Here is a 24,963-nt window from a genome sequence, read left to right on the forward strand (position 1 = left end):
TTAGCCATAGATAAGCAGCCACATTTCTCAGGTAGATGATCAAGAGGACAAGACATGAGGAGAACAAAAACAGCAGCTTCTGTCATTCACAAGCAATCTTGGTGTCGAAGCTGCTAAGACATATGGCAAATGCCTGGAAAGCTGAGATTGGATACCGATAATCCATGGTAAAGACATCCTTTCCCACTTTTCCGAACTGAAGTATGACATTCTCATGCTCCTGCCCAGAGGACCCGTTTTCTGGAGATGCAACCAGCTGGAAATTCTTCACTGAAGCAACCGTAACTCGTCCATTAAAGTTCAAACACCAGCACTGCAGCTGTTCATGCCACCTGGGTGCCTTGTTCTTCAACACAAGCATTCCCTCTCCTTGGACAGGCAAAGGTCCAGATTCAAAATCTGTGCGGATTGATTTTGATCTGAAAAAAGGAAGGGACGGAAAGGTATCCAGACTACTAAGTAGAAACTCGGTGGGTGTGGGGGCGACTCCTCCAGGTTCAATAGAAGAGTAAGGGATGGCATCCATGACACATTGTATTCTCCTAGGACCTCTGATAACCAACAGATGCCCAGTTAAGTTTATATACAATGAAAGCAGCATTAACAAACAAATGGTGTCTACCGACTCTACCCATTCTAGTTTCTTCTTTTGGGGCCATGTTATATTCTTTTGCAATGAAAAAAAAAATGTACAAACATTCTTCTTACCTCGAACCCAAGACGTTTAATGCATATGAGATGTGGGCGACAGGATGATTGCCAGCAGGGACTCTAGGGGAGATTTGTTTCATGTTAACTAACCTTACGGAGCGACATTTGGATACTCCAGTCCCAGGATATGGAGGCTGGGCATCAAAGATTGTGAACTTAGTTCTCAGAAAGTTAGCTCTGCCAAGCAAAGAAAGGAAAATCATAAACTTAGATGACATGATTAGTAAAAACCATCCAATTCACAAGACAAATAAACATTCAAGAAAATAAACTAAGATCGAGTGAGTAGCATGAATCAGTAAAATCACAAGCCAACTAAACATGCCTCAATTTTCCGACATATGTGCTGCTCCCTTTAAACACACTATCACAGTTTAATGAGATGATGTAGTCGGTGCAAGTAGCCCACCGGCACTTCCGTGCAGCAAGAAGGAACTTGCCATCATCATATGAAGCTGTGAAACCATCATAGAAAGCAAACGGGTTGAAGTCATATGCAGCTTGAAAAAGACAACCAAACAAATGTGTAAATAGTTCACTCGGTGAACCAAGAAAGAAAAAAATCTTCATTTATTCAGTTGGATTACTAATTTATCGATACATCTAATTTCAACCACATAAACTTATGAATGCACAAAAAAATTAATAACTTGTATATAATGAGAAATACACCATAGTAAAGAAAAAGAAACACATTGTTTTCACTGTCTAACCTCCATTTAAGCTTAGGTAAAGATAATATGTTTGATTGCTATGATTTCGTTTTATGTAGCACTGCAGAAGGGAATCTCTAGGACCAGGCTGCAAAACAAAAAACCAATGTTCTAAACATTAGCTGGAGAAGACAAGTAAACGCTTTAAAATTTATTTATGCCATTGAACTCTAAGCTCAATCTTTCAAATACCATAGGAAAAGGAAATAGAAGTGAAAATTCTGAGCAATATCTCAAGCATTCATTGGTGACCGGAACAACGGAGGTTTACATTATAAAGAAACATAAACGACACCACTGCACATGGCTACCGTATTAGAGCCGGAGCATGGGGACCAACTTTACCACTGGGTCCAGAGTTAGCCCTTAGGTTGACAGTATAAACAGCACAACATGTTATGAAAATCAATCACGGTATTGGCACCAATCTCAAAGAGATTGAAGATACTTAGTCCAGAAGTCATCTTATGAATGGTTTAGTTTGCACATGTCATCATCATCATCCCATGGCGGAAGCGGATACATGTAGTAGATCCCCGTTGATTTGCTCATATACTCATGTAGTCAAACCCAAACTTTTAGTTTGCACATGTGATAAAATTTAAAAAGATGGTTTTCCTAGCCCCCATTTCATTTACAATCACTTCACCCAAACATTTAAAAGCAAAATTATGTCAGCGAGAATAGGTTGGACTCATTCCAGCTAACTGCCATGAGTACAACAGATGAGAGCAGACACAAGATTGAATGTTTTATCAATTATCTTTATTTTGATACTTTGGAAGCCTAGATTAGCTATTCAAAGGCCTCTGGGTAATGTTTATCAGGATCCTCTAGCGGTAAAGGAACTCTAACGCCGTAAACAACTTAGTTTCCTTATTCTAAGAAATTTAACAGAAACAAATTTCATTTCTTAACCCTGAATGTATAGTCCAGAAGACCAGGCCTTTTGCTCTTTACCGCATAAACAATGCTTCCTTTATACTCATCATAATCATAACATACTAAAGAAAACAAAATTGAATCAACTAATAAGCCACAATGTCTAAAAATAAACATCATTGATAAAGCTCTAACCTGCTTCAAGGAGATTGGGAACGTCAACTTGCCCGAAATTTCTGGTATTTTCACAATTCCCTTCATAATTTCTCTCCAGTTTCGACAGACAGCAGCACAAGCAACTACATTCTTCCGTGGAGGCCAAGAACTCTCGGAAGCCTCAATCCTCATGAGCACATCCCTCAAAAGTTCCGGTGGCATGTTAGCCCAACAGCTCTGCTTAAATGCATCAACTAGTGTCACTGAACTATCCCGTACCACACGCTGTGACCTGGATCGAACCCCATATCCAAACTTAATGTCAAATCCTCTGCTGGATATGCTCCCAAGCTCAGCCTTCAAGTCTTGAAACATACTCTTAATAGACATTATGCCGCCTCAATCGTTGCCTCACTAAACACCCAGTAGTTCGAAATGTCTGATCAAATCTACATGGATTTGCTCCCAAATGTATAATTTTTACCCATCTGATTGAAGCAAATAATCTCTAATTAACGAAACCCAGATACCTCAAAAGCTGAAACTCCATGATTTATGAAATCCACCACCCCAGTTTGATCCCCAAAATATGAAAGAGAAGCATACTTCACCGATTACTTATCTACAGACGGTGAATTTTCAAAAACAACCATCAGAGACAGCTAACACTGTCTCCCAACGATTGAACTGAATAGCCACCATTTCCAGAAACAGCAATTGAACAGAGGATTATACAATTAAATTAAACAGAAATACTGTACATGGATCTCCAGATGAGAAAAATGCGGCCTTGCATTTAGATTTTGAGACCCGTTTGGATGAAAGGTTTCTTTCGAGAGGAATCAGCAGCGGAGACAACAAGACGGTGAGGGGACGCATGCGCCCTTTATCCAACACTTGCTGTCCTAAGTGTTCTGTAAAGAAATAACTCAATACCTCATATCTGCATTAAATTCATAATAAATATACCCATTTTTAAACAAAAAAAAAAATACATTCTTTCGTAGAATTATAATATAGTGTTGAAACAGTGGAACACCTTGAGTTGATTTGAGTTGTTGGCAGTTCAGGTGAAAGGCTTCTGGTACATACGTGATCCACCAATAAATCCTTCATGAAGACCTCAAAGCCCAATCTGTGACTATTTTGGGCCTTTGGCACAGAAAACCCAGATCAGACCTTCAAAAAAACGAGTACTTATCTCCATTGGCCATCGGGACTTTTCACCATGGAAAGAAACATATGCTACCTAGATATGGAGATATCTGAATGTCTTGACAAAAGCTAGTATCTATGCATCAAAACTGGTACAAAATCAATGGTGATAGTAAGAAAGTTCATCCCGCTTCAATGTCAAGATCATCCAAGAGGTTGTGGATATAGGATCATCGTGCACTTTCGACTCCATCTCAGAGTACATTAAACAATTCAAGCATAAGACCAGCATCTTGTAACAAGATTGTTGCAAGTTTAAGCTTTGTTAGTTTCAATGGGATCTCCATGGCAATCCCGGACCCTTTGAATCGAGACTTTAATATGGTTCTGCAGCAAATCTCCAGAGATACTACAGCATCAAGTGTTTGCTGAAGTAGAGATGGAAGGTAATACTGTTTGTGATCCCCCATCGGGAGGGTGCAAATTGTGAAGAACCGATACTCCCCATGGACAAGTTGGAGGCCAGTGTTACCCATGTAAAGAAACGTGGCCTCGATGTTTCTTTTACAAACCAGTTTACAAAGAAGGGGGACATCCCATCTAATAGACAAACTCAACAAATTGTACCCAAGCGATGTGGGATTTCGTTTTAACACAAATGTTTCTCTCCATAGTGAATCCAATTCTTCCACTGACCGGAGTCTCTTGGGGACCTTGCAAATGCTTCAAGTTGAAAATAATTGTGATAATCTTGATAGATCCTCTATCATGGAGATAATCCATGCTTTAACTGCATTCTGATCATCAGCCGCTGGTTCCCTCATTAAATCAAAACTAATGAAGTCCACTGCCTGCACAAGATTGGAATTACAAGTTTCATTGAGCAATTCGGTTTAGTTGGACCTGACATCTACTCCACTTGTTGGGTTTGGCATAACCCAACTCATAAATGAGGGCGTGTGTTATCCCACATCGACAAGATGTGTGGATTATTTCTTCTTTATAAGGACAAATCCACATATTTATAATTAGTTAGACATTTTTCCTACCTTGGTGAGTTGGGTTTAGGAACAACAAACCCGTACGGGTAATCCACTGTATCCACGAGAATCGAAACTTTAAAACGGACAATATAATTAGTTAGTTGTATGGGGTGTGAAATTTTAATAGACTAATTGTATGTTAGTTTTAGTCTAGACCCTCTTTCCTAAACAAAATGCTTTTAAACCACAAACAAGAATCAACACTATCAGCACATTCCAACATTTCAGCAGTTCACTATCTAGCCAGGAAGCATAAGCAAAACAATTACAGTATTAAGGTAAAATCAGTATAAGTAATTAATCTAGAGTTGAAGCCAACAAAAGCACCATGAAGCAAGCCTTACCTGGAAATGAACACGGCCCATTTAATCAGGTATGATTAAACCAAGTCAACTATTTTGATTAACTAATACTCGCTTAAGGTATGACAACTAAGACTTCTATATTTTCAGCTTGTATCACATGCATATCAAGGCCCTGTGCCTCTGTCCAAGACAGGCGACTTCGGGCAACTTGTTCCCCTTATTTCACCCTCATCATTTATTTTGGACTTGATCTTGGTCTCGACAACTCCGGGATCGACCAATCAAAACTCAACCTTCAACTATGAGGTTGCTTGGTTATCAACCCTAAGCAACCTCGAGACTTACATTCGTCCTATTTAGAGCTATAATAAAAGACTTATTCCTTTTCCAATCACATTCACCCCTTTTCTGATACATTTCATCTGTACGTATTTCCTTTACATAAACTATAAATACCAAACTTTCTTCCCAAAGATGGGAGGATTGACCGTGAAATATACTCACTCACAGGACTCCATCCTATTAACTTAACCGTCAAAACTTCTTTAACCGACACCTACGATGTCAAGATTTCTCCGATTATCTTTGTTCACGTAACTTGCATGTCACCGGTAGCCCACTTTTAACTTTCCTTTTCCCTTGTAGTTCAATCATCTACAGGTTCTTCTGTTTGTTCTTGGAAATACCTGAAACTCAACCAAACTTGTAAAGCAAGATTGCTGTTTCAAACCCCAGAATCTCTAATCAAGTTGAGTTATGAGCACACGGTTAGGTTATCCTTAAAACAACATTTTTTTTATTTTTTTAAAAAAAAAGTCATTTTAATTATTTTTTAAGGAAATGTGATTAAGTCTTCAATCAAACATTCAAATACCATCCACAGTCTCGTCGTCAACCCACTAGCACATACCGCGTGCGTCGTGGGACCTCACAATGACCGCTTATTCGAATAAACGTACTGTTCAAGTAATTTTCAGACTTTAAAAAGTTTTGAAATCCGCCATTAGTCGCTACAAATTCAACACAAGAAATGGTGAAAATTGGGAGATCGTACATCACGGATCCTCCAAAACTGTCAAACCCGTTCGCAAAATATATTGAATCAGTCGGTTCCTCCAAATCTAAGCTTACCTTGCCGTCTTCGTCGTCATCGTCATCTCCCAGTGAGCACGTGCCCTTGAAAACAGCGTTATCGCCGACTTCTCCTCCATGCCAATCTTCAGATCCTCCTGCAACCGTTCCCTCAACTGGTAAGCTTCGTGAAAACGAGTAAAGATCTTATTGATTTCATTAATATATGTTTTAATCTGATCTCGATTGCAGAAAACAATTCAAACAAAGATGTAATTGCTCAGAATTCGTTCGATTTGACCGGCGCTCGAGGTGAATTTGAGAACTGCAAGAATTCTGACGAAAAGGCGAAGCTCAAAGCGCGTCTGCAACCGGTAATTCTTGATCACTTGCACAGGTTGTCGAAGATGGAAGCGAAGAGTAATGTAGGGGCTGAAATTGCAGAGTTGGTTGATTTCTTCAAGTTACTAAATCCTTCAGATCCGAAATTCGCGGAGTTTGGTAATATAAGTCATACGAGTCGTGAAGGAGTGATTAGACTGCACGAAGGAACGTTGCGGATTAAGGAATCGCAAGAGAAATTGCAATCTGAACTTGCCAAAATGTCTCTTCCAGCTACAGAATGATGTATATACCTGTTTGGTTTCTTTTTCCAGAATTTGTGCCTTGGGTCAGTCTTTCTAGGGTGTTTTTTTTTAAAAAAAAAAAAAATTTTGTGGTTAAATTTGTGTTGTGGACGAAATGTCCCAAAGATGTGCATATTTTGATTAATTGTAATCATGTTCTAACCTATCTCTATCTGGATGAATCATGAATCATAGGCTTGACACTTTACACCCAAACTCTCAAATCATTAGTTGGAGTGGTAAAATTTGAGTGTATCATTTTGATGATCAGGATTCGAATTCCTCTCTCTTGTTTCCCAAAAAAAAAAAAAAGGGCTTGACACTTTATTTTGTGAATTCAAAATGAGTTCTTAAATTCCTATGGTTCAGTCTTCAAACCTCTTCAATGGCGCAAGAATGGAGATTCAATTTCCTGGTTCAGTCTTCAAACCTCTTCAACGGTGCAAGAATGGAGATTCAACTTAATAGGGTATAAACGGTTTTTTTTTTAATTTTTATATGAATTTAATCAACGTTTTGTTGTTTTGTTATTGATAGTTATTCCGATCAGCTCTAAGTGAATTTTTTTTAAAGTAATCAACCAATTGATTGATTCAATTTCTACGCCTTTTTTTTTACCAACCCTGCAATTTAGGGTTAGAACTTCTACAGATAAAATTGTCTCTTTAATGTCTCTGATATGTCTTTCCCTCGTATGCCAATCAAGTGTAACCCTAATACTCATGCCACACAAAAGTTGTGAGTAACAGAGATACATAGGTGTTCTATGTCTTTGTGCTAGATAGGAGATATCCAAAATCCGATTGTTGGGAATATAAGTGTTGGGGTTATGGATGATGTGTGTTTAGGTGTGACAGGACGACGAGACTTGCTGTTAGTCCAAAGGTTTTGATAAGGGTTTACACCAAGTCCAACCTCTTCACTAGATGGATTATGTGCAGCTAAAGAACACAAAGCTGTTGGCTTGAGGCTGCCTTCCTGGAAAATGATTTAAAATTTGTGTTATATCAATTTGGAAAAAAGTAGGAGACAGAACACTATCACCGGAATGAAAGAACTTCTAATGAAAGGAAATGAAAAACAATACATTGTTAGAATGCATTAAGAATTTCATTGAAAAGGAACGCATCTTGGAATGTATTTGGATGTGCTTTACAAGCTAAATTAAAGGCATAGTCGCGGGGACTTTGTGAAAAGGAAAATGACAAATCTAAAACTAGTTGGCCTGAGCCATGCTAATTAAAAACATAAGTGACCAGAGTGATTGTCTAAGTAAACAGTAAAGATTTGAAGACGCCGAGTACGTGATTGACTCGGGGTTGTAGACTTTTCTTCCTTCTCCTTTTATAGCACTTGTGATGAACATGGTGACATATCTCCTCCTGTTTTTCAAGCACTTTCCTCACATATTTTGTTGCGGGAAAACATGGGAAACTACCTTCATGGTGTTTGCTTGAGTGATTGGGTTAGTGGTCTTGATAACCGCAACATTCCCCTAGAAATAGGGATGATGGTAGCATCTCTCTAGTCGCACTCATTCTTCAAGGTGGATGTAGAAATTCTAGGAAGACATCTTCCACCTTCCTGGTTTGCAGATTTCGTGCTTGAAATTGTGGAAACATGGCTAACAATTGTCATTTTGTTGATACTCCTGCACGAATGGTGGTCGAAAAATGTCCTTTTCCTTAGGTTGTAGGACAAATGTTGCCTTGGCTTCTTAGTATTGTACAGTAGCTGGAGGCGTGCTTGAGAAAAAATTTAGGGACGTAAGATTAACAAACTCCAATTTCTCCTGAACTTTCTTTGAGATAATCTTGTTAAAATCTCGGTTATTCCTCAACAAACTAATTTGAGAGAGGATAAACCATTAAGACAATAACTCACTTGATTGTAATCTTTGGACATTCCCGATATTCAGTAATTAATCCTTGGATTGCAGGTCAATAATTACAAAAAAAATCTATAAAATGAATAAACATTAGAAATATGAAAGTCCTACTCATGCCACATGTCAATTGGGGATTGGTTGGCATATGACAAGTATGCACCACATCCTGTCTTGTGTCAACTTACGTGTAAGGGTTATTTTTGATACAAATAATAGGCTAAACATTTGTCATGTCCTTTTTTTCACGGTTTTTGTTTGGTTAATATGTCAGGTCAATATGTTGACGAAATGAAATAATACAAAATTTGACAGTGGAATGAATCAGTAAGGTCAATTATCAATTTGGAACATTTAGAACATAAGCGACTGAGTTGCAAGCGATGAAAATTAACATTTATACGACATCATGCAAAAAATAAAAAATAAAAAATCCCAGGAAAAAAGAGAGATTCATGAACGAAGAGAGTTTTTTTTACATAATAAGGAAACCAGCAAGATGCTTCCAAATGGGATATCATCAAATCTTTCTTACACAAACAGAGTTTTGACTCCTTCCACGGTTTCGTTTGTGGGTTGAACTTCTATTCAGTAGCTATTCCAAATACCTTGTTCTTATCCATCACATCACTGGTTTTCTCTCCTCCTTCCCTTCACCATTGTTTGTCAGACTGTAATCTAATCATGGTCGAAAGAGACGAAGGCAGCAGAAATGGCAAGAGAAATAATGGAACTGACAGGAAGCAACAATCACCTCCCACCTTCGTCAATCACTTCGCTAAATACATGGAATCCAAAGTTTCCTATGCCGAAGCTCTTCGACTAGGTCACACAAATCTGGAGATTCTCCGCCTGAATTCCGCACTAGGTGGTTCCGGCACGATTACGGCTGTTCCGTTCCAATCGGACGGAAATCTATCGAGATCTTACTCGACTCCCTCCTTTGACTCTTCAGCACCCTCCACGCCTTCACTGCCTCACTCGATTTCGTCTCCAGATCTCGAGAGTCAAGACTCCCCAACAGAGAACGACAACAACAACAGTTCATCAGCTCATGATTTCCCTAATTCTTCTTTTTCTTCTGCAACTACTGAACCCTCTTCTAATCCCTCTGCCTCAATTAATCCCTTGTATTTTGGAAAACTTAAAAGCTGTCTATCACTCCCCCAATCGTTTCCTTATCAATTCTCTTCTACTTGTACTGATCTGAAAACTACCAGTAATGGAAAACTCCCTCCTCCTCCTCCTCCTCCTTATTCTCCGTCGCGCGTATCCAATTCTGGTATCGTTAGAGAAGAGTTGCAACGTCTGATCAAACGTGCAATGGAGTCCGGTAAGTCTCTTCTAACTAACTATTATCTTCAATTTCATATTGCTTTTGAGTTTGTGTGTATATATATACATGGGTTAAGTTAAGTATACGTTTCGTCACCGAAAGATTGGTCATTTTCCAAATTCATTGTTGAAAAGTTGCAACTTAACATGAAGTTTGAATTTGTTCCAAACTAGTAACTCGGGCCGATTTGAGATTTTCGATCAATCAAAGCGCCAATCTTTTTGGGTTTGGAGAGTTGGAATTGATAATTTGTTGGAGCCAACAGGTTTAGCTTTAGTGAATTGAATTAGCAAATTTTTTTAACATAATTGAAACGTTAATTGATTTCATGGATTTAGGCCAGATAAATACATGTGCATCGATTTTTTATAGGCCTGAGAACCATTACTTTGTTCTGTAATGTTTACATTTTCATATGAGAAATCACCATATAATTTATAGGCAAAGTAATTTCTTTCTATTGCCACGATTAATGGGCAGCATCGTTAATTTATTCGAGAATACTTAATGGATTGCTACGATAAAAATGCAGGTAATTTTCAGAGACAATGTGCAAACTGTGGCAATTCTCAGCATTGTTGTGGACAGACCATACTTGAAGCGGTTTCCTCTATCCCTCCCGCCCCATAAAATGCATTCCTCATGGGCTGGAGGAGGTTTGGACTTTGGAGCCTGCAAGACCTGTCCAAATCATAACAAAGACTAATTAGGTAGCATTCTGAGATATTGTTGGCCATGCTAAATCTTCAGTCATACTGGCAATGAAGGCTAATGGGGAAATGATATGAGTTTGAGGGGAAATACTACATTTTCTCATGTTGTTCATAAAGCTTCTTCTTCTTCTTTTTTTGCGGATTGTGCTCCTCTGCATATGCTGTTACTCTGCTCCTTTTCATCTAGAATGCCAGTGAGCGTTGACGTTTCAGAATAACATTTGCGGAGGCATCAGATTTCAATCTGAACTACTAGAATTGAGGGTGTACATTTGTATATTTATTCTAGAAAGCTGATGCTACGCGGACTTCGAATCCGTATTTGTATATGTTCTGAAGCATTTGATCCAACTTGGTTCATCTCTCTTGGTATCCATTGATAGGTCAACTTCTTCTTTCATTGTATTGCTTCATTAGTATTGTGCATACGTGGATCTAGATAACTAACGTCCAGGGCAAGAAATTTGTTCTCTTTTACTCATCATCTCTTATTAGATTGTACTGTAAGCAGAATTTGTTGGGGAATTGTTTTTGGCTTCAAATTTCTCTCGGTTTGGCAGGAAGCCTTTCCTCCGTTAGATGAAGATTACGTTTGCCATTCCTGTGGATTTGGAGCATGAGTTACGAACCTTGATCCTTATGGATAGGAGTCGTCGGATTTGATAGTTTTATTCGTAGTATCGGATTAGTTTTGGAGCCATGTATAAGAGTACTTGGCTTAGTTGGAAGGAAGCAAGTTCCTCATAGGTCGTTGGCGGAGATAGGAACTTGACTGTAGTAACTCTTAGTGTAAGGCGAAGGTTGTGAGTTTAAATATCGTGGGTGTTCCTATTAGCACAATTTGTGAGATGAGTTCTTACTCAGCCTAGTGTGTGCGAAAGCCACCTGTCTCGATCAAGGTCTTATCTAGTCAATGAGAGTTGTAGAATTTTTATGCGGCCCTAGGTTTATCCATATCAATTATCCGGTGGACAATTGAATGAGTTTCAGTTGCCAAAAAAAGGTTGGTTTCAAGAAGGGACTGCGCAATATATATAATGATGAACTAGGATAAAAATAAAGTAGTGAGTAAATGGTTTGTAAAAGAGTAAAAGTAGGGGTTGAAAAAATCGATTCTAAATCGAACAATATTACAAATTTATGAAATATTAACTTAAGAACTTGACCGTGATAACTCTTAGTGTAAGCCGAAGGTTGTGAGTTTAAGTATCGTGGGTGTTCCTATTATCACAATTTGCGAGTAAGTTCTTACTCAGTCTAGCATGTGCGAAAGCCACCTATCTTGATCATGGTCTTATACTCTTATCTGGTCAATGAGAGTTGCGAAATTTTCCATGCGGCCCAAGGTTTATCAATCAATTATGTAGTGGATAATTGAGTGAGTTCCACTTGCCAAAAAAAAGGTTGGTTTCAAGAAAGGACTGCGAAATATATAATGATGAACCAGGATAAAAATAAAGGAGTGAGTAAATGGTTTGTAAAAGTAGGGGTAGAAAAAATTGGTTCCAAGTCGAATAATATTATGTATTTACGAAATATTTACATGATGGTTCTAATTCGGATTTGATTTCGGACATATTTAATTGACCAAATATGGATTAGCTTAGATTCGGACAATAAATCAGACAATAACCTAATCTTAGTTATGCCCCAAACAACTAAACTGGAAAAGATTTATGTGTTTGGACTTGGACCCAATTTTAAGCCCGACAAGAATTTTGTATCTGGATCCGGATTTCGGACATATAACTTATGTTTAAACTTGGTTTAATATAGATCGAACAAATTCAACATGTGGACCTAACAGAGTTTTACCACCTCTATATAAAACCAGCCGGTCAACTATAAGGCTCCTGAATGCCAGTCAACTATGGCATTCGGTGAGGAAGCAACGGCTTCTCTAACCTGCGATGGAAATGCATGGGACGCCCCACCCCACCCACAGTTGACTTGTCTATTATTCATTAGTCATTACAGTCTTTTATTAAATCATTGATATATCCATGAACAAGCTAATAATAAATTGAAAAGCAAGTATGCAAGCAGTAGAACTTAATTTGAGTAGCTAAACCATGCAGAATTATTGTCCACTTTCAGGCTGTCCAAGATTGACCGGTGTCGAGAAATTTCCGTCTGTCATCTTCTCTTCATTTCGCAGGATTGTCGGTGGCTCATAATGGCATTGGTCTGGCTTCCATCTTATTATTATAAAAGTCTTTTGGTTAAGCAGAGAATTTAAGAACAAAGTGCAGAACAAGTATCAACTATGGTAATAAGAAAGTAAAGTATACAGGGTCTGCAAGAAAGTAAGAAGAATAAGTGCAACGGCAGCCACGAAGGACGTAATACTCCATGGATTTTTAAAGTAGTCACGTCTCAATGCAGCTATATAACGATGTCGACGGGACTTAGTGTAGGCATTAACTTGATTGCATAATCTTGCAAAATAGAAGTCTTTCAGAACTATTTGCCTGCCGATATTGTTAAAGAGATTTGAAACATCATCTCCGCCACCCAAAACATTCTCAAGGATTCGCTCCCTTTGAAGTAACTCGACATCATCTGCTGTATCGATCAGTCTATCCATGAGCATGATGTATGATGTAATGTAATGTTTACTGTCCTGTTGACATTGCTCGAATGCTACAAGGTTCCTGAAGAGTGAATCAGTAGTGTCATGAACGTGCAACGTTGGAATTGTGAATATGCCATTGTCGAACTGTAAATCGAACAAGTTGTTTGTCGTATTCTTTTGAAACACTACCCCAACCTGACTGAGTGATGTTGCACAATGTATGAATTCCCATGCTCCCTTGCTTCTTGAATCTATAGGATTTGAAGGAAGATAACAGTTGTGCAACAAGTGAAGCAAGTGGTTGCCCTTCTGCCTGCATTTTGCCAGGAATGCCTCTTCGCTGATATTCAACATTGACTTGAAAAATTGAAGAGCAAGCTCTTTGAGCGTTGGAAGACCAACAGTACCACGCGGCGCTATAAGCTTAAACACAGCTTTTAGAACAAAGAAAGGAATCTGATTCTCCAGAAGCGCCAAGTCACGTTGCAGTGTCAAGATCATCCAAGAAGTCGTGAATATGGGATCATTTTGTACTTTCGAACCCATTTCAGAGTATCTGAAGAAAAGCTCAAGCATAAACCCTGCATCATATAATAAGATTTTCGCAAGCTCCTCTTTATTGTACAGGATTGGTTCTACATAGCAAGCACGGACATCTTCATCAAGATCTAAGATGGTATCACAAGCATCCTTGAGAATTGCTATAGGTTTCTGTGTACGCTTGAAGAGGGATTGTAGGTACCGCCGTTTGTGATCCTCCATAGGCAATAACTTTTTGTCTCCATGGTGGTGATCCTCCATAGGCAATAACTTTTTGTCTTGATGGTGGATTGGTCCAATTGAGACGATGTGAGGAGTGTAAGCATCTTCATTTACCGATCGAACGTTCATGGGAACTTTGCAGATGCTGCAACTCGAAGATATTGGAGATGTTTCCTTGAGCTCCCTTACAATGTCGATTATCCATTCTTCCATTTGAAGAGGATTATCAGCTGGTTCCCCCATATTAAATCACACAATAATAACCTGCCGAATTCGCAAAGCAAATTCAGCAATTACATAATATTCTATCCTTATTGGTAAGAATCTCATATAATTTGATGTTCATATACAATTAACAAGAATCTGAAGCTGAAACTAGCGTACAATGGTGGAACTTTCAAACCAGTAAAGCACTACAAGGACAATATTTGAGTTACCTGGAATAATATGAAGATCCGCAGCAAAAAGGGTCCGATGGATTTGCTATTATTTGCTTCCAGATCTGGTAACTAAGCCACTCAGTCAGCCATATATGGGTGTTTCTGGTCCTCCAAACTCTGCAGTATAATTCACTTGACAAACTTGTTTGGTTTCAGTCTTTCAGAGTTTGAGTCGTCGGTCAACTATGGGCGATGCCCCATTTCACGTGCAAGGGCCCCACCGTCAACTTGTCTCTCTCTATTTGGCCATCGCGAGCCTTCCCTTGTATAGTCTTCACTGAAGAATTGAATGCAGACTCAAATTGGGCATTACACCTGACCATGAAAGGTGAAAGAGTGAAGGCGATGCAGACCACCGATCAAAATTCATCAAATCCTTACGCAGAGTATATTGACTCAATTGAATCCTCCTCCAAGTGGAAGCGATCGTCCTCCTCCTCCTCGTCCTCGTCCTCGTCCTTGCGAAGAGGAACCTCTGGAGTGCCAACCACTTCGCTTGGTAAATTTTCATTACAGATTTCACATCAAAATACCTACAAATGTTCATGAATTATTGTGTATGTATGTATGGGATGCAGATCCAATACTTGATTTCAGCAACTTGAAGGACAAGAACACTCAGGAGGCGTTGGACTTGGTTTCCGCTCGCAGGGCATACGAGCTCTGCAAGACTCCTGAAGAAAAATCTGCACTCAAAGCGCACCTACAACCAATCATTATTAGCCGATTAAAGAAGTTATCGGAGATGGAGCAGAGAACTAGTGTAGGAGATGAGATTGCAGATGCAGTCGACTTCCTCAAATCACTGAATCCTTCGGACCCCAGATTCGTTGAAATTGGGAAGATCAGTCAGACAAGTCGTAAAGGAGTAATTAGTTTGCAGGAAGGAATGATGCAATTGAAAGAAGCCCAAGACCAGCTGCTCTCTCAGCTTCGCTCCCTCTCTCCCCACGATAACAAGGATCACTGATTGCTTCCTCTGTTTTCGACTCTTGTTTTTTACTCATTATGGTTTTGATTGTGTGTTTGGTTTGATTTTTTTTTTTTTTTTTAAACGAGCAGGAGGGGATTTGAACCCTGGTGAGGTGATGAGAGTATACACATATCTTTATCACTCTAATTATGTGACTCGGGTGTATGTTTGGGTTAAACTTGAATGGTGTGAATGTAACTATTTTTTTCCCCTTCCATTATAGCAAATATAAGAGCATAATTGGAATGATTTGATTTTTGTTTCGAATAAAATATATATAGTTGGATTTGTTACACAAAATATTATATATTTGTCATTTTTGAAAATTTTACAAAAAAAATTCAATGCATAATACATAGGTCCTCACCCAATCCATTATTATGATTGCTATTGAGCCACCATTGCGATAAAACTTCATCATGAGTTTATTGGTTAGATTATTTTCCATAACTTATAAATTAGTGTTGAAAATTAAAAAATAAAATGTACTATAGGCGCATATTTTTCATGGCAAGTGTTTACATTGGAGATAAATCATAAATGTTTCATTAAATACCTCACAACTTATAACTTAGATTATTTTCCATAACTTATAAATTAGCATTGAAAATTAAAAAATAAACTCTACGGGATTATACAACTTTTGGTCACTGAAATTTGAATCAAATTCCAACTCAGTCACTCAATTTACAAATGTTCCAATATGAGAATCGAAAAATTGAATTTGTTTCAAATAAGTCACACGGACATATTTTCACTATTTCGGACAATCAAACCTGTGATGTGGCGGAGAAAAGTCAAATTTAACTAATTTTCGTTGATGTGGCCTCATAAACGGCGAAACTATATTCACCCCTCTTTTTACTTGTTTCACCCCTAGTCTATCCCTAGTCTATGAAATGATCCCATATTTTATCCTTTTTTATGTTATATTATATTGAAAAACTGAGCAAAAGCTTAGCTCATTGAAAGTCACGGTTGACTGCTTACTAAACCCTCAAACAAAGTGCACAGTCAACAACGTTCTCTCTCTAAAGTCTCTCAAACCCTGCCTTTTTAAAAACCCTTCACATAACGCTCCCAATGCTTATCCAATTTTCTCTGTTTCTATCTCTGTCTCAACCATGGAAGCTCTGTACTTACTCAAGTTCTGGAGAACTACCACCAACAGTCACAAAGAGAACAGCCAAAATTACTAATCATCTGGTGAGAACAGAGAGCATGATGAGTATGATTCGCTTTTTAATTGGAGTTCAATGCTCCTGATTTTGACACCACCATTACCAACAAGAAGACAACCACCACGGCCAGTAACAATGATGACTACAATAACGACAACGATGACCCAGAAAGTGATTGACTCTAACCAAGAACCACTCAAGAATTCAGCCATTAAAACTGAGCTCCCACAACAGACCCTGTCCGTGTCTTCGACTGAAACAATTTCCAAAAGAAAATTCCTCCCCGTTGAACCCATTAACAAGACCCAATCTTCTTCCATTTCATTGTTAAAATCAGCTCCTAAGCTACGAGTCTTCAGGTTCAAGAATCTCAATGGGTGAATCTGAGTCAAATTTAGTAGTCTGTAAGATATTGTCTTTTAGGTTGTCATGTCAATAGGGGTTTAAGTAGTAAAAATAGGGGTGTGAATAGCAGTACCCCCATAAATTGATGAGTTGAATATTTATTATATATTTTAAAAAATATATAATGGCACATAAATAAAAAATGAAAAATCCATAAAAGTGAAAATCCTATCGTCGGTCGGCATCCTCCACCCATCCTTCATCCAACCCCATCACCAGCTATCTCTGTCGGCATCTTCATCGAGGACGACTTATCCCGAAACCTTCTCTCTCAAGCCCAACCCTTGTCTCTCATCCCAACCCGTCTCTCAAGACCAACCCTTCTCTCTCGTTCCAATCCTTCTCGGGTGTCGAGGGTCCCCTGTAATTTTTTTTACAGCAGACCCCACCTTAATAAATAAGAAGTGTTTAAAATTTTTCTAAAAATAAAATAAAATTATGAATGTGTTTTGATCGTGTTTACGAATTTAACGGTATAATTTTTATCCCAAAAAAAAAATCAAATTGATCACAAGATAGACATATAATGTTACGGGTTTATATTCAATGGTTCACAATTTTCATCTCTTTTTCATGTTCAATTTGATTTTTGTATGAGATAAAAAATATACCGTTACACTCGTAAATCTGATCAAAATACATCCATAATTTTTTAAAAATAAAATAAATTTTTTTAATACCTTTAGAGTCCTTACAGCGGGACCTGCTATAAAAAATTTACAGCAGGTCCCAACCACCCATCCTTCTCTCTCATCCCAAAACCCTCTTTGTCAAGCACAACTCTTCTCTCTCATCCCAACCCCCCCCCTCTCAAGCCCACCACTTCTCTCTCATCCCGAAATCCCTCTTTCCTTCGCAAATCTGCCTCCGACCTCCTCCGGCCCAACACTTTTGTTATGTGCTTGAATTTTAGAGAGGGTTGTGCCTCTCTTCGTCTTTCTCTCCGTTGTCCGCGTGAGGCTCATTCTAGAAGAAGTCAAATGTGGTATTTTGGATTTTGATTGTTTTTTGTTCATTTTTTCCATGTGTAATTAAATTTGTTTTGGAAAATATGGCAAATACAAGCCACATCAATTAAAAAATTAATTATTTTATTTTTTAATGTCACCTACTCACCTCAATTAATTCTGCCCGAAAAGTACGAAAATATACCCATGTGAGTAAACTCTACCATGCGCGCATATTTTTTTGATTACATTGTAGGAGAAATGCAAACTCCATCTAGAGAAGACGAAAAAAGAAAAGACAAAAAAAGACAAAAAAAGAAAAGAAAATACGTCTCATGTTCTTGATAAACACTTTTGCGTGTGACAATATGATTTCCAATATGATTTCTATGTGAATTATTGGTGTTGATTAGATCTAAATTTAAACCCTAAAATTAGTATCTTATGTACAAGTGAAATTCATATTCTCATTAAATATACTCTTTTCACATGGCTTAATGTCAAGTTGTAATCCAATTGCACAAATATCTTTAGATTTAACAATTAAATATCCAATATTAGGTTGGGGTCAATTCCTTATTTCATTATGATCGAAGTCATACTATGAGGTCGTGGTTGCGAAAATTATTTATTGTTTCAAGTGTTAGCTACACATTAATGTGGGTTGGAATTGGCTACAATTCCTCTTCAAAATCGTGTTAAGCACAGTTGAAGATTTATGTATAGCCTTGAATTTTGGCGTTACATGTGAGTGAAATAGGCCATTTGAATTTAAATAAAAAATGACACATTTTAAATCATGATTTAATATGATTTTTGTTAGAATTGTTGCAATTCCGACCTTTTTGAATTGGAGCTAGGGGTCAGTATCGGCCCGGCCCACGCCCAATTTTGATAATCGGGTTTCCGACCGGGCTTGGCCCTCAAAATGAGGCCCAAGCCCCTAAGTCTCGAGCCTCGGGCTTTGGGCCTTTGGGTCAGGCCCGATTTTTGACTATATAATATTTATATATGTATTATATATATGCATACGTGTAATATATATGTATTATATATATGTATATGTATATACACAGACATTGCACATATATAAACACATAGACAGTGCACATATATATATATACACATAGACAGTACCTAAAAATATATAAATATATATGATGTATATGTATATATGTATATATGTGTATATATCTATATATGTGTGCAGACAGTGCACATACATATATATTATAAATGTATATAAATAATGTATCATACCTAGTCGGGTTTGGGCCGGGCCTGACCCCATAAATGGAGCCCAGGCCTGCCCAAAGCATCGGGTCGGGTTCGAACTCTCGGGTCAAATGGTGACCCTTATCTGAGGCCCCTCCCCAGATAAACCTACATCATAACAAAAATTCACTCGATTAAGTTAAATAAATAATAGATCTGTGTGGTTGAGCGGTTGGATTGATATTCAACCCTAACTTAAAAGATGTGGAAAAAACCTGTAATAAAAGCCTGTAATATGCTATGAGATGTTTGACGAACTAACAACTAATGCTAGTTTATAAGCATTTTAACAAAAGTATTATCTTAAACTTTATAATATTATATTTTATTATTCTACAATTTTTGTTCTATTATTTTGTTATTAAATTTAATCTAATAAATTTAAAAGTTAATAACACTATATTTTAAATATGTTTATTATATTATCCTGAGAATATTATTTTATAAAATAATTATTTCATTAAATATAAATTATAACAAAAGTAGGGTCCACTTTTGTAAATATAAACATAAAATCAATCTATATATACAACGGAGGATTCAAAAGTTCTCTCCTCAATTGCCGGCGCCACGTGGATGCTGCAACAAAAAAAAACTCACACTTTCTACTCAAACCTGATAAAAATGAATGACTGACAGCTTGAGTGATGAGAATTAATTTAAAAAAACAAAAACAAAATGTAACGGACTCAAGAAAAAATTAAAATATATTGAATAACTTTAAGACCCACAACCACATACGGTTATTAATATTCAAATAATTTTAAAATCATATTGAATAATAGCCTACACTTTCTAATCAAAACTGATAAGAGGGAATGATTGGCAGCTTGAGTAATGAGAATTATTTTTAAAAAACAAAAACAAAATGTAATGGACAAAAGAAAAAATCTAAATATCAATCAATTATATATATATAAAATGGAGGACTAAAGGATGCTTCCCCTTGAATTGTGGAGAATAACAAAAAGAGGGGTAAAAAGCTTCCCCTTAATTATGGAAAAATCATCAATGCTAATAATAAAGATCCACCAAAAATTAAATAAACATAATATTAAAGATGTTAAAAAATTAAATAAACATAATATTAAAGATGTTAATTACGGGAAAATCAATATTATTTCAATGATAACCAATTAAATGTGCATAAATACTATTAGGAACAACAAAAAGTGATAAAAAGATGTAAAATAATGAAAAGTAACGGCTAAGCACCAATTAAATGTGCATAAATACTAATAGGAACAACAAAAAGTGATTAAAAAGGTAAAATAATGAAAAGTAACGGCTATGCAATTGAACAATCATAATCATAATCATATAATTAAGATAAGTGTATTACAAAATATTAAAGTGTTTTAAAAGCTGCCATATGTAATAAAATAAAATAAAATAAAATTGAAGTTGTATTAAGAAACGCTTTCAATCATCACGCATTTTCCGCCTCATGTGATCAACCATATGTTACCATTCAATAATGTCATGTTATATATAGAAGTGCTATTATCTTGCTACTGAATGTACTCGCATTATAATTAAAATCTTTGTGAAGTGTATTGCACTTCAAACTTGGTCACTTTTAAAAACCTTTTTAGTTTTACCTTTTAGTCGCGTGAATAAATGGGGACATATATTTTCGCTTTATTGATGTTACTAAGTACTCAAGTTTAGAATGAGATTCATAATTTGTCCATTTACTACTATGCTTAGTGACCTTTGACACTTTGGAGAAAAAAGCAGCGCAAACAAGAATTGCTAAACTCTGAGCATATTTTTTTCCTTATGCATCAAATTTTTCACTCCCTCTTAGAAAATTATTTCTAAGCATATTGAGAAAAATGTATTATAGTTATTTGTTCATCTCACAATTATCTTCATTTTCTGTAATTCAAGCTATATTGTTCATCATGGTAACAAAGTATCGAAAAATTATCAAAAATCTTTATTTTCTAAATTAATTATGTGTCACGCGAAGCGCGAGCATACAAATAGTATTGTTAAATGTCAGTGGACCCCCTGATAAAAAAAAATGTCAGTGGACCCCACAGTTTTTTCAGCGAACCCACTGGTGGAGGGCTCCCCCACACGTTTGGTGGAACGGATCGTAGAAAGGAAGGCGTCGCCCAACGAGTGGCAGATTTTGATAGAGTCTCCTACTTTCTGGGTCAATGGAGATGAATCCATACCCAGATATTGATTCTTTCATTACATTATATTAGAACCAAAAAACAAAAAAGAGGAAGAGAAAAATAGTCAGCTGCTGCATCGAGATCTTCTTCATCAACAGAGAAAAGAGAGGAATTGAGGTTGGTTGATCATGGGGAGGATCATTAGAGAGGATCCAGAGAAGAAGAAAGTAGTCTTTCCTGTCGCAGATCATCAAAGACTGCCAAAATCTACCGATCCTTTCGCCGATTACATAGCATCAATGAGCTACGTACAAACTCTTCGAAAAGATAGGGAAAATAAGCAACTGAACCAGAACCACAATCCCCCAACCTCCAGCAGAGCTCCTCATTCTACTATTGGCAGCGCTAATGGTGGTGGCAGAGGTCCTAATACTACTACCGGCAGCGCTAATGGTGGCGGCAGAGCCCCTAATACTAATATTAGCAGCGCTAATGGTGGCAGCAGAGGTCCTAATACTACTACCGGCAGCGCTAATGGTGGCGGCAGAGCTCCTAATACTAATATTAGCAGCGCTAATGGTGGCAGCATATCCGTTAATACACCTCCTTCATCATCCTCCTCCTCATTGATTCAGCTTCACTTCGGAAAATTAAAGTATGACCCATCATTGTTTAATACTAGTCACATAAAATTCCCTAGTAACCCACCACAAATTACCTCCTTCTCATCATCATCATCATCATCATCGGAGGCGGCGCGCATATCTAGCTCTGATATCCTTAAGTTGCAACATCTTATCAAGCTTGCCATCGACACCGGTAAGTCTCACCTAACTGAATCTCTTAGATTAATTGTGAAAGAAAATTAAAAAGATTTCAAGAAAATTGATTTCTTATTAGTTAATTTATTGATGATCAATATGTACGCAATTAATTTCTTGCTATAACAGGTCGTTTGCGGAGCAAATGCAGAAAATGCGGCAACTCTATTCAGCATTGTTGCGAACAAACCATACTCGAAGCAGTTTCCTCTCTCCCTCCTCCGCCTTCTAATTCTTAATGTGTTAGTAATTAGTGTTGTATGTATGGTATATTTTTTATAATCTGAAGCTCAGCCTCTGACCAAATTTAGTAATTTACAGTAGTTATTGATGCGGACATTGTAATTTAGTTCGGAGAAATAAAGAGAAAAGGTAGACTCACTTCAAAAAGTTGTCCGGCCTGATGGATGGTTTAACAATTTTGCCTTGGTGAAGCTCTGTTCTGAGCCAGCTCCCGGTGACTCGTCTACAACACATTACTTTCAAAAAAAAAAAAAAAGGGTCAACTAAGCCATCTACTTTGTTTTGAGCTAAACAAACACTTGTATTTTGAATGTTGGGCCTTTTGCTTATTTCCGTTATATGATGTTGACGTGGCCGTTAAATGTATAAAATGTATTTTTTGTTTTTTTCTTATCATTATTGGCGTGGTGATAGACACGTATCCATGACCAATGAAAATATGACACGTGTTAACTTTAAATTCTCTATAACTTTCAAAATACTTATCCCTATGAAACTTCTCAGGTGCGGGATCCCGCACATGAGAACGTGTGGGATAAAGTGTTTTTTATTATTATTATTTTTGAATGTGTGGGGTCCACACCTCTCTTTGCTCAGAAAAAACGTTGTCCCACACCTGTGGCACGGATATGACCAACAACATTGCTAGACATTCCAACAACTGGCCAGTAGCTGAGATGTATGTACAACATTTAAAGTGCATGTGATTGGCTCCACATGCACTTTCATTTTTCGTCAATACACCTTAGCAACTGTGATCATTGGGATAACTTTAAATCACCAATAAGATAATTGTTGAATGAGAAATATCAACAGGTCTCTTCCATTTGGTAATGTTTTGAAATTCTCAACCTAAACACATTGATGATATTATTCACTCTGAGCTACAAACCCGCACAAATTTATTTTCCATGGGTCGTCGCCATATTGATTCTTAGGCCCATAAAATACGTCTTGAATGTGAGAGAAGTTGAGTTTTACTTATAAACCACTCGACTAGTTTGACAGGAAGCCTATTCCCCCTATTAGGTGAAGACTACCTTATTCCCGAAAAATGGCTTGGCATTCCTGTGGATTTGGAGCATGAGTTACAAACCCTGATCCTTATGGATAATATTGTGGGAAACAAGAAGCTGGTCATGAAAATTCGAAAAGGAAATAATAATATAATGGAAAAGGAAATAAAGGGATGAGGAATATATATATAGCGTCTGTTTAGGAGTCTTGTGTATTTTGACCTTCTAAGGTGAGGTGAGGTGAGGTGAGTTCCGAAACTGTGATGAAGTGAGGTGAAGTGAGTTGCAGTGAAGTGTTTGTCTCGTCATTAAAAATATTACGGCGAGGTGAGGGTCAAATTGAATATTTTTCAATGATATCAATTAATTTTTGATGAATTTATTTTTTGTAAAAAATATAAATAGAATAATAAAATTAATTGTGAATAAAAATGGAAAAAAAATTTGTGTTTGCGGCTGTGCTACATATCCCAGCACTTTTCATCCTAGCAATTGCGCAGTCTATGTGTCATGTTGATTTGGATGGCGGAGTTGGAAAATATACCACTTATTATTTTTTATAAGACAAAAATACCCTTATTTCTTTGTCTAATTTCTTTCTCACACAAACTGCCATGATGACCTCACTATTTTTTATTTTACTTTTTTTAAATGAAATTTAAAAATGTTTTATATTTCAAAATACATATTAGATTTTAAAAAAAATTATATATTCGAAATCAACATATAAAACTCTTCACAACAAGATCCATTGTCGATATGTTTTATCAAGTTCTTCTTAGTTACATTGTTTTGAAAAATAATGTAATGAGAATCTGAAACACAAAAAAACAATGTAATTACACCTTTTTCCTTGTCGGACTATAATCACATTATTTTGAGTTATACATATAGTTTTTAATTACATTGTTTTTGAAAACAATGTAACTACATTATTTTTCATTATCATACTGTAATTACATTATTTTTGAGTTACATGTAATAACAATCTTGAACACCCAAAAACAATGTAATCACGACCTTAAATAGTTAAAAACAATGTAACAACAAAATATGTAATACTCAAAAAAAAGTAATAACAAGCATTTTAAAAAATGAAAATAAAACCTACTTGAGTCCACACTTCCTTTGCCTGTAATTTTCTCAAATTCCAAGATCATACAATACTATATCAGAACAATAATATCATAGAGGACTAAATTGAAGTACGAATTCTCATTATTCGACTCTGTTAACTACATATCAGAACAATAGTGGACTAAATTATGAGTTAACATGGGCATTGATATGCTTACCCTATTTTGTGAGAAGGGAAAAGACGAAGCGCACAAAGACTCGACACCAGTCTCGTAACTTCAGATTCCTGGCTTATTGGATGCTCTTCTCCATTTTTTGTAAACACTTCACCAGACACGTAATCGCATCTGCAAGTGCGGCCTCCTCCCCACTGACACTGTCATGATCCCTTAGGATCATGCCAGCGTTAACATCTGAGTGGGAGACTCGGTCTTCCCACCAGAAACCAAGGTTTTCATGGGATGGGCTTCTCTTCCCCCTATCCCTGCCCATGAGGGCCTTGGCCACAGCCCGGCCCATTCGT

At 37.1% G+C, this 24,963-nt stretch overlaps 6 protein-coding genes across 6 annotated transcripts; 4 read left to right on the plus strand and 2 right to left on the minus strand.

The window, feature by feature from the left end:
- Positions 1 to 3,392, minus strand: LOC120003920 (tubby-like F-box protein 3). The gene is made up of 5 exons (XM_038853078.1): positions 2,502 to 3,392; positions 1,425 to 1,512; positions 1,037 to 1,166; positions 709 to 888; positions 1 to 551 (listed from the first exon to the last, which is right to left on the minus strand). Exons 1-5 carry the CDS (start codon positions 2,850 to 2,852, stop codon positions 83 to 85), a joined length of 1,218 nt encoding a protein of 405 aa, XP_038709006.1. The 5' UTR covers positions 2,853 to 3,392; the 3' UTR covers positions 1 to 82.
- Positions 3,393 to 5,964: 2,572 nt separating this feature from the next.
- On the plus strand, positions 5,965 to 6,878 carry LOC120003922. The gene is made up of 2 exons (XM_038853080.1): positions 5,965 to 6,215; positions 6,289 to 6,878. Exons 1-2 carry the CDS (start codon positions 5,996 to 5,998, stop codon positions 6,660 to 6,662), a joined length of 594 nt encoding a protein of 197 aa, XP_038709008.1. The 5' UTR covers positions 5,965 to 5,995; the 3' UTR covers positions 6,663 to 6,878.
- A 2,122-nt stretch (positions 6,879 to 9,000) lies between these two features.
- LOC120003921 lies at positions 9,001 to 11,073 on the plus strand. Its single transcript, XM_038853079.1, has 2 exons — positions 9,001 to 9,880; positions 10,416 to 11,073. The coding sequence occupies exons 1-2, from the start codon at positions 9,232 to 9,234 to the stop codon at positions 10,511 to 10,513; spliced, it is 747 nt and encodes a 248-aa protein (XP_038709007.1). The 5' UTR covers positions 9,001 to 9,231; the 3' UTR covers positions 10,514 to 11,073.
- A 1,690-nt stretch (positions 11,074 to 12,763) lies between these two features.
- LOC120004569 (UPF0481 protein At3g47200-like) lies at positions 12,764 to 14,510 on the minus strand. The gene is made up of 2 exons (XM_038853933.1): positions 14,371 to 14,510; positions 12,764 to 14,197 (listed from the first exon to the last, which is right to left on the minus strand). The coding sequence occupies exon 2, from the start codon at positions 14,174 to 14,176 to the stop codon at positions 12,857 to 12,859; it is 1,320 nt and encodes a 439-aa protein (XP_038709861.1). The 5' UTR covers positions 14,177 to 14,197; positions 14,371 to 14,510; the 3' UTR covers positions 12,764 to 12,856.
- Positions 14,428 to 15,595, plus strand: LOC120004570. The gene is made up of 2 exons (XM_038853935.1): positions 14,428 to 14,872; positions 14,952 to 15,595. Exons 1-2 carry the CDS (start codon positions 14,566 to 14,568, stop codon positions 15,341 to 15,343), a joined length of 699 nt encoding a protein of 232 aa, XP_038709863.1. The 5' UTR covers positions 14,428 to 14,565; the 3' UTR covers positions 15,344 to 15,595.
- A 5,742-nt stretch (positions 15,596 to 21,337) lies between these two features.
- LOC120004631 (sericin-2-like) lies at positions 21,338 to 22,443 on the plus strand. Its single transcript, XM_038854006.1, has 2 exons — positions 21,338 to 22,102; positions 22,234 to 22,443. The coding sequence occupies exons 1-2, from the start codon at positions 21,472 to 21,474 to the stop codon at positions 22,341 to 22,343; spliced, it is 741 nt and encodes a 246-aa protein (XP_038709934.1). The 5' UTR covers positions 21,338 to 21,471; the 3' UTR covers positions 22,344 to 22,443.
- The last annotated feature ends 2,520 nt before the right edge of the window (positions 22,444 to 24,963 follow it).

The sequence above is a fragment of the Tripterygium wilfordii genome, chromosome 8, assembly GCF_013401445.1.
Source record: "Tripterygium wilfordii isolate XIE 37 chromosome 8, ASM1340144v1, whole genome shotgun sequence".
Lineage (NCBI taxonomy): Eukaryota > Viridiplantae > Streptophyta > Magnoliopsida > Celastrales > Celastraceae > Tripterygium > Tripterygium wilfordii.

Bases quoted from the DNA above. Each gene is read 5' to 3' on its own strand.
- LOC120003920 (XM_038853078.1), bottom strand. From the start codon at position 2,852: ATGTCTATTAAGAGTATGTTTCAAGACTTGAAGGCTGAGCTTGGGAGC. The intron at 1,167-1,424 runs GTTAGACAGTGA...ATGGTTTCACAG, and splicing joins TTACCTAAGCTTAAATGGAG to CTTCATATGATGATGGCAAG. The intron at 889-1,036 runs GCATGTTTAGTT...TTTGCTTGGCAG, and splicing joins ACATATGTCGGAAAATTGAG to AGCTAACTTTCTGAGAACTA.
- LOC120003922 (XM_038853080.1), top strand. From the start codon at position 5,996: ATGGTGAAAATTGGGAGATCGTACATCACGGATCCTCCAAAACTGTCA. The intron at 6,216-6,288 runs GTAAGCTTCGTG...TCTCGATTGCAG, and splicing joins TGCAACCGTTCCCTCAACTG to AAAACAATTCAAACAAAGAT.
- LOC120003921 (XM_038853079.1), top strand. From the start codon at position 9,232: ATGGTCGAAAGAGACGAAGGCAGCAGAAATGGCAAGAGAAATAATGGA. The intron at 9,881-10,415 runs GTAAGTCTCTTC...ATAAAAATGCAG, and splicing joins CAAACGTGCAATGGAGTCCG to GTAATTTTCAGAGACAATGT.
- LOC120004569 (XM_038853933.1), bottom strand. From the start codon at position 14,176: ATGGGGGAACCAGCTGATAATCCTCTTCAAATGGAAGAATGGATAATC.
- LOC120004570 (XM_038853935.1), top strand. From the start codon at position 14,566: ATGCCCCATTTCACGTGCAAGGGCCCCACCGTCAACTTGTCTCTCTCT. The intron at 14,873-14,951 runs GTAAATTTTCAT...TATGGGATGCAG, and splicing joins AGTGCCAACCACTTCGCTTG to ATCCAATACTTGATTTCAGC.
- LOC120004631 (XM_038854006.1), top strand. From the start codon at position 21,472: ATGGGGAGGATCATTAGAGAGGATCCAGAGAAGAAGAAAGTAGTCTTT. The intron at 22,103-22,233 runs GTAAGTCTCACC...TTGCTATAACAG, and splicing joins CAAGCTTGCCATCGACACCG to GTCGTTTGCGGAGCAAATGC.